This window comes from Carcharhinus amblyrhynchos, chromosome 1 (genome assembly GCF_965287045.1).
Source record: "Carcharhinus amblyrhynchos chromosome 1, sCarAmb.v2.hapA, whole genome shotgun sequence".
NCBI lineage: Eukaryota > Metazoa > Chordata > Chondrichthyes > Carcharhiniformes > Carcharhinidae > Carcharhinus > Carcharhinus amblyrhynchos.
In genome coordinates this window covers 81,623,064-81,634,978 of record NC_137324.1, presented here as the reverse complement: position 1 = coordinate 81,634,978, position 11,915 = coordinate 81,623,064, and the positions used below count along the sequence as shown (strand labels likewise).

General features: G+C 41.1%; 1 protein-coding gene across 1 annotated transcript in view; it reads right to left on the bottom strand.

Moving 5' to 3' along the window:
* Nucleotides 1-1,181: 1,181 nt before the first annotated feature.
* The window catches only part of txk (TXK tyrosine kinase), a 50,479-nt gene continuing 39,745 nt past the window's right edge, over nt 1,182-11,915 (bottom strand). Inside the window, exons 13-15 of the mRNA XM_080198260.1 lie at nt 10,870-10,988; nt 7,124-7,281; nt 1,182-2,338 (exon numbers count right to left, since the gene is read on the bottom strand). Coding sequence (XP_080054386.1) covers nt 2,264-2,338; nt 7,124-7,281; nt 10,870-10,988 — 352 coding nt within the window. The 3' untranslated portion in view covers nt 1,182-2,263. The remainder of the gene's footprint in view (nt 2,339-7,123; nt 7,282-10,869; nt 10,989-11,915) is intronic.

The window sequence follows — 11,915 nt, the reverse complement described above, 5'->3', positions numbered from 1 at the left end:
CACCAGCTTTTCAGGTACAGCAGTCCATATCCTGAGTACACTCCATGCGAGAGCTACCGACCCTAATAACCTTTCACAACACTGGACTGAAAGCTCAGAGAACTGAGGCTGGCCTTCTAACTCGGCACTTGTCCACCTCCATGACCACCTTTGACTGCTGCCGAAAGCAGCAAGCCCGACTCAAACATACCCTCTCCACCTTGAGCAAAAACTGTGCATGCAGTGATTATTTTCATGCAGGTGAGTCTGCCAGGTCAGCTGATTTGCTCACTTGTGCTTTCTGAGTACATGGTGAAAATCCAGCTCACTATTGAGGTTGATCTGTACGAATAATACTGTAACAATGAAAATACTTGAATATTACTTTCAGCAATTGTCTACTTGCAAATATACATGATGTGACAAATAAAATATAGATAATGTATCCATATATACATATTGTTGATTGCAGTTAAGTTAAACCCTATTAGTTTTACACATCAATATCCATCTCCATTCCCCATCCCCACCTCCCACCTCACCAGCAACACAATGAAAATATTTGAGCATTGAGAACATTTGTCCCCCTATGCTGAAACTATAGTTAAGAAAGCTTATCAACACCTCTACCTTCTCAGAAGACTAAGGAAATTTGGCATGTCAGCTACAATTCTTGCCAACTTTTACAGATGCACCTTGCAAAGCATTCTTTTTGGTTGTATCACAGCTTGGTATAGCTCCTGTTCTGTCCAAGATCACAAAGAACTTGTTATGTAGCCCAAATCCATCATGCAAACTGGCCTCCCATCCATTGGCTCTATGTCCACTTCCCACTGCCTCAGCGAAGCAGCCAACATAATTAAGGACCCCATGCATCCTGGACATTCTCTCTTCCATCTTCTTCCTTCAGGAAAAAGATACAGCAGTCTGAGGTCACTTACCAACCGACTCAAGAACAGCTTCTTCCCTGTTGCTGTCAGACTTTTGAATGGATTTATCTTGCATAAAGTTGATCTTTCTCTACACCCTAGCTATGACTGTAACACTACATTCTGCACTCTCTCTTTTCCTTCTCTATAAACGGTATGCTTTGTCTGTATAGTGTGCAGGAAAAACACTTTTCATCTTATGTTAATAAATATGACAATAATACATCAAATCAAATCAACAATTTATTGAAACTAATACATTTAGGACCAGCCTTCATTACTTTCATTATTACATACAACTTGTCAATATCACATATAAGATATACTTCAAAGTGAATTATAAACAGAAGTAATATAAACTTTTTATATTACAAAGATTTGTTCAAGGATGAGTACAGAGATTCAAAAAAGTGTAAGCCCACAAAATATCTTATAATACAGGGTGGGGAACCTATTGAAATAGATTATTACATGTAGAACAAATTCACATCATCCAAGTTATTCACAGGACAGAAAAAAAATTAATAGTATTATCTATTAATACCAGTTTGATCATTACATTATCTAATTGATTCCCTTTTAAATAATAATGTTTGCAAGTTCCTCAATGGTCTATTGCAGAATGTTGATTCTGATAGCTACGCATGTTTGCATCACTTTTGCTATCCAGAACAGCACAATACTGAACAGCTAATGGCCCTATATTATCAAATATATCCTGCAGTATTGGTTTTAATGCTATCTTTTAGGTTGCTTCTTTTAATTATTATTTTATAGTTATATAGTCCATGCTAGTTTTTTTAAAACTTAATAAAGTTTAACTTTTTGTATACTTTCCAGTGAATATGTGACAGATTTCGACTCTTTAACAAAACTAAAGCTTAGTTGCTGTGATAACTTTAAATAACCACTTTCATAACCAAAGTAGCATACGTTTAAATAATTGCAATAGATTCTATCAGCTCAGACAGTGAGAATACCAATATTAATGTCACTTACAAATATCCCCTGAACCACGATTGCCACAAATCTCCAACATACTTTTCAAACAAAATTGTCATATTGTTGTCCTGCATCCTTTCTTGAAACTTTTTCTAATATTGCACATAAATGCTGGGCAATCTGATGCGGTGAATAATCTGGACACCATTCTAGCTATTTGATACTCATCCATTTTGCTTTCATCTCCTCATGGCTCCTGATGGCTGTCCATATACCAATACTTGGTAAGTGGCTATTGGATGGCCAGTTGCCTGGTAAACAAAAGTAGACAAAATACCTACGCAGAAAGTTTTTGAGAGTTCTCAATGTATTTTCATTCCACATCCAGGATTTTGAACATGTGAGATGCCACCTTACTTATATCCATTCATTGAGACTTCGTTGATTAAATCCAACAATTCACCAAAATTAGGGCGTCCATCTGGTTTCTGAAAAATATTTTTTAAAGAAGCTACAGTGATCATCTGCACAGGAACTGTCCACGAGTATACTGTCCCCCTGACCTCATCTTAAATCACTGAGGCATGGCAACATTTGGAGAAATCCAAATAGCTCCCTGCCATTCTGTAAAGTTACCCATGGATAGTCTATACAAAATCTGAACAATCACACTAATATACCGGCAAAACGGATAAGTAGGAAACGAGCGTTCATTTAAACTGAAGGAGGGGGGACAGCGAACATAACAGCAACCAGATGGGCAAATAGAAAGTTAGAAATGCATCTGATTAATATATAAAAAAGAATTCCTAGCGTAGCTCAGGAATGTCTCAAAAGCTATTCTTAAGGGGAGGTGGTGGCATCGTGGCATTATCACCGAATTAGTAATCCCGAGACCCAGGATAATGCTTCGGAGATCCGGGTTTGAATCCCATCATGACAGATAGAAATTTTGAATTCAATAAAAATCTGGAATTGAAAAAGAAATCATTATTGATCGCTGTAAAAACCCACATGGTTCACTAATATCTTTTAGGGAAGGAAATCTTACCTTACCTGCCTTGGCCTATATCTGACTCCAGATCCATAACAATGTGGTTGAACCAAAAATGGTTTAGCAAGCCACTCAGTGGCTTAGGGGTGGTCAATAAATGCTGCAATACCCACATCCCATACATTTAAAAAAAATGTTATAGGGGTTGTCTTTTGAGAAGAGGTTGCGCATGTTGGGCCTATACTCAATGGAGTTAATATTGAAATATTAAATGTTGAAAGGATATTTTCTCTCATGGGAAATCTAGAACTAGTGGGCACAGTTTAAAAATAAGATGTTTCCCAGTTAAGATGGAGATTAAAATAAGGCACAGTTGGAGGGTTGCTGGTGTTTGGAATTCTCTTTAACAGAGGGTGGTGGAGGTTAGGTCATTGAATATATTCAAGGCTAGGTTTGACGGATTTTGGGTTACGGTTTATGGGGCCTGGGAAAAAAGCCCACAGTCAGATCAGCTACAATCTAATTGAAAGGTGGGACCTGCTTGATGGGCTAAATGGCCTACTTCTGGCTGCTATTTCTTATGACCTGACTTCACAAGTCCAAAACGCAGTGGATCTGGGTTGATTTCCAAAATGTAGCACCGACACCTGCACGACAGAATTAACCTGTAGATCCCTCCCTCCCCACCAAGCTCACCCAATATCTTGGGCTGGCTGAAATGTCATCCTTTACTGTCTAATTAAGGTATAAGTAATCAACTAGGATTAGGACACACTATATACTTCGTAAAGTTGTCTCAACAACAAAGGTGGCCTTTGATGTCATGTGTGACAATGGAATTTCCCTTGAAGGTTTGTAATGTTTCAAACTTAATTTTAATGTTACTATAAGCAGTGTCAGTTTAAAATGTCAATGTCAGCTCTCTTCTAACTTTAAAATACTCACTGGAGTATTACTGGGAAATATGCATGTACGCAAGTCCGTTGTGATTGGGTAGACTACAGCATGGGGGTTGGAAATAAAGCTTGAGGTCACCAACAAATAATTTCCATTGCTTGACCTGTGAAAAATATTCCAACTTCACCGCAAGAAGTTATGAAGAAGGGTTTGTATTATATAGAATCTTTTACGATCTCGGTTGCCTTAAAACATTTTACAGGCAATGAAGCATTTTGAACTACAGTAATTGTTGTAGGAAATTCACAGCCAATTTGCTTATAGCACAAAAAAACAAAGTGGTAATGATATAGGATAAACAGGGACAACAGGGAGAATTTCCCTGCCCCTCTTCAAAATAGTGTCATAGTTCTTACACTTTTTGAAAGCTGTGATTCAATTTATCCCAACTTGTGGGCACAAGGGAGCCTTCATGCCTGGGAGTGGGAAACCTACCATGGTGTTTCATTGGTGACCCCTTTAATCCACTAGCTGGGAATTCAAAGCAGCAACATGCCCCTTACAAAGAAGGAACCTTGGAAGGAAGGGACTTATGAAATTTGCATTGTGATCTTCAGTGGAAGAGGCAGGCATTCTCGGCAAAGTGATTGCTGCCTGAGAGGGTCAATGAACTTTTCCCAGCAAAGATTTTTGCTCTCAAAGACATTTGCTCTCAATAAAGATGAAATGCATGGCCTGAGGATTCTACAGAAATTATCCATCAGAAGTACAGAAGAAGGAGGAGAAATGCCTCTTTAAAGAGTCACTTTAATCTGGCTAGTGTCCAGCTCAAACCACTTGTTTTTCAAATTCCAGCTCCACCTCATGAAAATCTTCCCTTTGACCCCACACAAATCTAAGCATTTCAAAGCTGCAATTATATTATTTGCTGCATTTTTTTACAAATAGACAGGAACAAGGATGCCTAGTAGGCAGTGCCAGGATGCCCTGTGCGTGCTGGAGGCTGGCATTGACCCTGACCACCTGGGGACTTCGAAAGTCTCCGATCTCCATGGTGAGGCTATCATATCAGATCTCCCACTGGTGGAGACCAGCATGACATTTAGATGATGTCATTCATATTTAAGTCACCTTTGCCCCCTTTCTGGGCACAATACCAATTTTGCTGGCAAAGCAGGGCCGGTACAAAGAGCAAAGAACAGTACAGCACAGGAATAGGCCCTTTGGCCCATCAAGTCTGTGCCGACACAGATGCCTCTCTAATCTAATATTTTCTTGCCTCTATGTGATCCGTGTCCCTCTATTCTCTGCCTCTTCATGTAACTATCCAGATGCCTCTTGAACATTGTTACAGAATCTGTTTCCACCACCTCCTCCAGCAGCACATTCCAGGCATTCACCAACCTCTGTGTGAAAAACTTGCCCCTCACATCTCTTTTAAACTTTCCCCCTCCAACTTTCAACCTCCAAGTAATTGATGCTTCAACCCTGGGAAAAAGACTCTGACCATCCACTCTATCCACACCTGTCATAATCTTGTAATCCTCTATCAGGTCTCTCTTCATCCTCCAGTGCTCCAGTAAAAACAATCTAAGTTTGTTCAATCTTTCTTCATGGTCTGTATCATCCGAACCAGGCAATATCCTGGTAAAACTCTTCTGCACCCTTTCCAATGCATCAACATCCTTCCGGCAGTGCGGCGACCAGAACTGTGCACAAGCCTTCAAATGCAGCCTGATCAAAATCTTATACAGCTGCAACATGATTTTCCAATTCCTATGCCCTGACCAATGAAGGCAGCATGCCATATGCCTTCCTGACCACCTTGTCCACCTGAGTTGCCATCTCCAGGGAACTGTGGATCTGCATGCTTAGATCCCTCTGTGTGCTAATATTTCTAAGGGCTCAACCATTTACTGTGCACTTTACTTTTGCAGTATACCTTCCAAATCACATCACCTCCCATTTGGCCGCTATAATCAGGGGAGGCGAGAAACCAAGCGCATTTTTTGCCTCTCACCTGGATGTGCCACCTCACCTCGCCAGACATCAAGCAGGACAAGGTCGTAAGATCGCGCCCAAAATCAAGAAAATTCTCCTGAACATACTCTAGAAACTCTTGCTAACCTTGGCCCTTTACTCTATTGTTATCCCAGTCTATATTATGATGCTTAAAGTCCACCATGTAACTACACCATAGCTTTTGCACCTGTAGAATTTCCCTCAATTTTGCTCCCCTATATCTTTCGCACTACCCCACTAGTTGATGGCCTATAGAATAAACCCAGTACTGTAATGGTATCTATTGTTTCTTAACTCTAACCAAATAGGTTCAATTCTTGGCTTCTGTAGCTCCAGCACTATATTTTCCCTAATCATTACCATCACTACTCCTTCTTTCTTTCCATCCCTATCTTTCCTGAACCGCTAGTATCCAGAAATATTTACTAACCAGTCCTGTTCTTTATTGCCACAACATCATATTCCCGTGTGGCCATCTGCACCTGTAGATTTGCCATACTTTTGTATTTACGTGCACGCACGTCACCCTAATTTAAATCTTATTGCATTCCTTTTTACCTCACCTGCTACCTATTTCTTACTCTGGCGTTATCTGCTTCTGTGTGTCCTTGTTTATCGTTCTTCATGCACACCTGGTCCCCATTCTGCTGCCAAGTTGATTTGCTCCTTTTCTGATAGCAAACAGCAAACTGCCCGGTGGGAACAATGTTGCTGCTCTGTTCAGGTGCAATCCATCTGCACAATATACGGTCCCAGTGCCCAGGAATTTAAAGTCCTTCCTTCTGCATCATCTCTCCAGCCACACATTCACGTGCTCCGACCTTGTATTTTTATAGAGCATGGCACAGTGGGTCTACCTTTGATATCCTGCTTATTTGTACTTATATCTGTCTGCAAGATTGTATCCCACTTTCTACCTCTGAATGATGACTGGTTATTCCTCCTGCATCTGCTCAGTGACAACTTTGACACAAGTATCGGGGAGGCAACGTACCATCCTGAAAGATTGCCAGTGGCCACAGAAATGCCTATCCAAACTTGAATCCTCGAACACTACTGCTTTTCTAATCTTCCTCCTGCTTCCATTCCCCCCTCCCATATACATTGGAGTCACCCACAGTGCTGTGGATTTGGCTGTGTCTGCATTCCCCAGATAAACAATCACTCCCACCTGTATTCAGAACAATTGGATAGCTAGATACACTCATGGGACTCCTACAATATCTGCCTGATCCTCCTTGACTGTCTGGTGATCACACATTTCCTCTCTGCTAATATACTCTTAAGCTGCCTCGTGACCATAGTGACAGCATGTTGTAACAAAGAGAAAATAGTATAAAGGGCTGCAGGAGGAACTGACCTCATGCCAGCAGCTGTACATGATTTGATACACTGTGAGTGAAGCCAGTGATGGTCGATAGAGCCGTTCTCCTCGAGATATCTCATCCACAACCTCAGCATTTGACTTGTTCTCAAAGGGCATTCTACCCTCAGTGAAAACTTCCCACATCAAAACACCTGAAAGGAAAAAGAAAGAAGAATGGAGGATCAGTAGAGATTTAAGAATGTTAATTCAATCAATAGAATCAAAGTAGGAGACTGGGTTAGGTGGAAATTCATCTGCATTTGTTGCTTTGCAGGCAGTGCACACAGTAAGTTGGAGAGATAAAGCTGCCCAAAATTGGATCTGATGAAGAAAGTTTTCTTGACATCAATCCTAAATCCTTAATCACACTGAATTTGTCTTGGCTTAACTTGAAATAGCATCTGAGTTTCATTTCTTTTCTATGTTGTTTAGTTTAATTTTATTTGTTCTTTGGATATGAGAATTGCTAGTTAGGCTGGCATTTATTCCCCGTGCCTAGTTGCCCTTGAGGAGGTGATGGCAAGCTGTCTTCTTGAACATGTTTCAGTACATGATAGCATAACATGAAGTGCTGTTAGGGAGTTCCAGGATTTTGGCCCATTGACAGTAATGGAAGGTGTTATAGTTCCAAGTCACATGGTGTGAGACTTGGATGGAAACTTGTAAATAGTGGTGTCGCCATGTGTCTGCTGCCCTTGTCCTTCTAACAAACCAGGTTTAAGTCCAACCGATTTGGGTTCATGTCGACATGAACCCAAATCAGTTGGACTTAAACCTGGTGTTGTCAGACTTTTTATTGTGTTTACCCCAGTCCAACGCTGGCATATCCACATCTTGTCCTTCTAGACAGTGGAAGAAACAGGTTTGGAATGTGCTTTTTAAAGGGCCTTGTTGAGTTGCTGCAGTGTGTCTTATAGATGGTACACACTACTGCCACTGTATGTCTGGGGTGGAGGGTGTTAATATTTAAGATGGTGACAGTGTCTTGGATGGTAATGAATTCTTTGAGTGTTGCTGGAGCTACACTTACCCAGACAAATAGGTAGTATTTCATCACACTCCTTATTTGTGCCTTGTATACGGTGGACACACTTTGGAGAGTGAGGAGGTAACTTACTCGCCACAGAATTCCTAGCTTCAACCGTGCTCTTGCAGCTACAATATATGGCTGGGGCCCCTAGCCTCTACTCTCAGCAGTCATTTCCTGACATCAAATGGAGTGAATCAAACTGTCTGTAGGACGGCAACTATGATGGCCAAGTTTTGTCACTCGGAACTGCCTGAAGATGGTTACAAATGCTTCAGCCTTGTCTTTTATGCAGTCGTCCTGGCTTCACTTATTATTGAGGAGGGTGTGGAGAGTCTACAGAAGGATCTAGATAGGCTGGGCGAATGGGCCAGGAACTGGCAAATGGAATTTAATGTTGGCAAGTGCGAGGTGGTCCACTTTGGTATGAATAATGGTAGGAAGGATTATTACTTACATGGCGAAAAACTGCAGCAGGCGACGGTGCAGAGGGACCTCGGGGTCCTTGTGCATGAGTCGCAAAAACCCAGCCTGCAGGTGCAGCAGGTGGTCAGGAAGGCTAATGGGATGCTGGCCTTCATAGCGAGGGGGATTGAATATAAAAGTAGGGAGGTCTAGCTGCAGCTGTATAGGGCACTGGTGAGGCCGCAGCTGGAGTACTGTGTACAGTTTTGGTCGCCGCACATACGCAAGGATATTTTGGCCTTGGAGGGAGTGCAGAGGAGGTTTACTAGGCTGATGCCGGAGTTGAGGGGGTTGAGCTATGAGGAGAGGCTGAATAAACTAGGCTTGTACTCGTTAGAGTTTAGAAGAACGAGGGGAGATCTCATTGAGACATATAAGATGATGAATGGGATGGATAGGATAGAGGTGGAGAGACTCTTCCCGCTCAGAAAGGATAGTAGGACTAGGGGGCACAGCCTCAAGATAAAGGGGGGGCGGTTTAGAACGGAGTTGAGGAGGAACTTCTTCACTCAAAGGGTGGTGAATCTCTGGAATTCTCTGCCCGTTGAAGTGGTGGAGGCTGCCTCGCTAAATATTTTTAAGACGCGGGTTGATGGGTTTTTGATAAGCGAGGGGATTAAGGGTTATGGGGAGAAGGCGGGAAAGTGGAACTGAGCCACGACAGATCAGCCATGATCTTATTGAATGGCGGGGCAGGCTCGAAGGGCTAGATGGCCTACTCCTGCTCCTATTTCTTATGTTCTTATTCCTCATTTAACCAGAGTTGATCCCCAATTTGAAGATGATGGTAGAATGAGGGATGTAATAGACCATGATGTTACAAATAGTGGTTGAATACAATTATGCCACTGGTGGTGGTCCACAGCAACTCATGGATGGCCAGTATTGAGCAGCCAGATCAGTTCTGAATCTATATTAGCCTGTCCCATTTAGGTGTTGGTGTCTCGCATTTAACATAATCTAGATTTATAACATCCCAAAAAGGATTGCCTTCTTTTAAGATTAAATAAATCCACTTTCTCCCTCCAATCTACCCACATAGCCTGGTCCTGCAACATTGGAGAAGAAAGTATAAAAAAGTAACATTGTGGATGCTGCATATCTGAAATAAAAAACAGAAAATGCAGGTCAGCCAGCATGTGTGGAGAGAGAAATAGAGGGAATAGTAGGATTTCAGTCATTTTTTCCCCTTTCTCTGCAGATGCTGCCTGCCGTGTTGAGCATTTTGTTTTAATTTTATTGTGAATATATGTAAGTTGATAGTGTTACCAGCAAGGTTTAAATGTTTCCCTTGCCTGGATGATCAAGGTAAAGAGTGAACTGAGAATGATGCAATTTTCCCTTGATTGTCTAGCAATTATAATCTGCTGATTTAGCAATAGAGTTCAGCATTCTGTTGCTAATTGACTGGTATACTACCTTATCTGACAATGTTGACACACAGTGCTAACATATCTCTTCCAAAGTCTCATTCAACTGTTTCAATAATGTACAGGAAAAGCATGCCAAATAATATACAGATCCTACAACGATATTCATATATTACATTTCCTCTGCTGTTGTTTTATCCATTACAAAGTTGATTTCATTCCTTTTGTAAGTGCCGAATTGCCCTTAAATCAATCTTATCCCCCACAATAGCCAACCCAAACTGGCCTACCAGACCAGTGTCATCTACAAATTTGACATTGCCTATATTGAGGTCCTGGGCTATGTTTTAGTTGGAAGCAGGCCAGCTGTTTGAGATTTTCCATCAGAAGGACAAAAAGATGGGGACAAATAACATGTCCATCAAAATTTGAATGAACACAATGTAATGGATTAAAATCAGAACAAGGAGTAACATCATGCACTTCACCTTAGGAAAACTTTGACATCAGGAATACATGTAAGGCTATTCTGGCTGCAGTGAGGGCCTTAAAAAATCAATTACATAGGCTAAAGTGCCATTTAAAATAATTAATGAACAGCCTTAACTTTGGTCCAATGCTGAAGCCACCAGCCACCAGACACAGAGATCTAAGGATTGCTCCCAAGGCTCCCTACTCACTCCAATACAGTGATCAGTAGAAACGAATAGGTATCAGTTGGCTTCCAAGCAGAAGGAAAAGCAAATTACATTTCTATGCACTCATCACAAAGCTCTCAGAGCTGTGTGTCTCACATGCCAACCGGCCTCGAAAAGTATGTAGCGCTCTAAAGAATTTTAATCCCACAAGTTCTCTGAACAAATAAGAAAACACCTTACCAAATGACCAGACATCTGACTTGCTGCTAAATTTAGAAAAGTGAAAGACCTCAGGGGGCGACCATTTGACAGGAAACTTGGACCCTGTTGAGCTGGTGTACTCATCATCAAGGACATACCTAGGAAACAGACACTGGTGTTGTTTTAAGTAGAAATTTAGCAGAAAAGAAAAATTGTTTGGAAAGGCAATCAATTACATGTCAGATTGTTATATTTGAAACTAGAATCATTTTTTAGCATCTCAAAGTGCACAGTCCTGACATTTACTATGAAAATAATTCTTTTAGTTTAGTATAGATTAAAGAAAATTAAGATGCAAAGAAAATTATTTGAAAATTCATTGATCTTAGTATGTTGACTGCCAAGCACAAACATCAGAAGATCGCTTTCAACTTCACCTTCAGCTATTTTGGTAACATGAAGAAACAAAATGCCAAATAATGGGTTTCAATACTGGAATGTCTAAAGAATGACTTTATATTTGTATTGATCTACAAAGGGATTATTGTTAGCTCTGCTGAGCTAAGCAAGATAGAATAGGTAAGTTCAAGGGACAACTTGATTTCATAGAAATACAGAAAATAGGTGGAGGAGTAGGCCATTCAGCCCTTCAGGCCTGTACCACTATTCAATATGATCATGGTTGACCATGCACTTTCAGTATCCCACTCCTGCTTTCTCTCCATACCTCTTGGTCCCTTTAGCCACAAGGGCCACATCCAGCTCCCTCTTGGGCATATTTAATGAACTGGCCCCAACAATTTTCTGTGGTAGAGAATTCCACAGGTTCATAACCCTCTGAGTGAAGAAGTTCTTCCTCATTTCAGTCCTGAATGGCTTAACCCTTACTCTTAGACTGTGACCCCTAGTTTTGCACTTTGCCAACTTCGAGAACATTTGTCCTGCATCTAGCCTGTCCAGTCCCAACAGGATTTTATGTTTCTGTGTGATCCCCTCTCATTTTTCTAAATTCCAGTGAGTACAAGCCCAGTCAATCCACTCTCTCTTCATATATCAGTCCTCCCATTCCAGAAATCAGTCTGCTG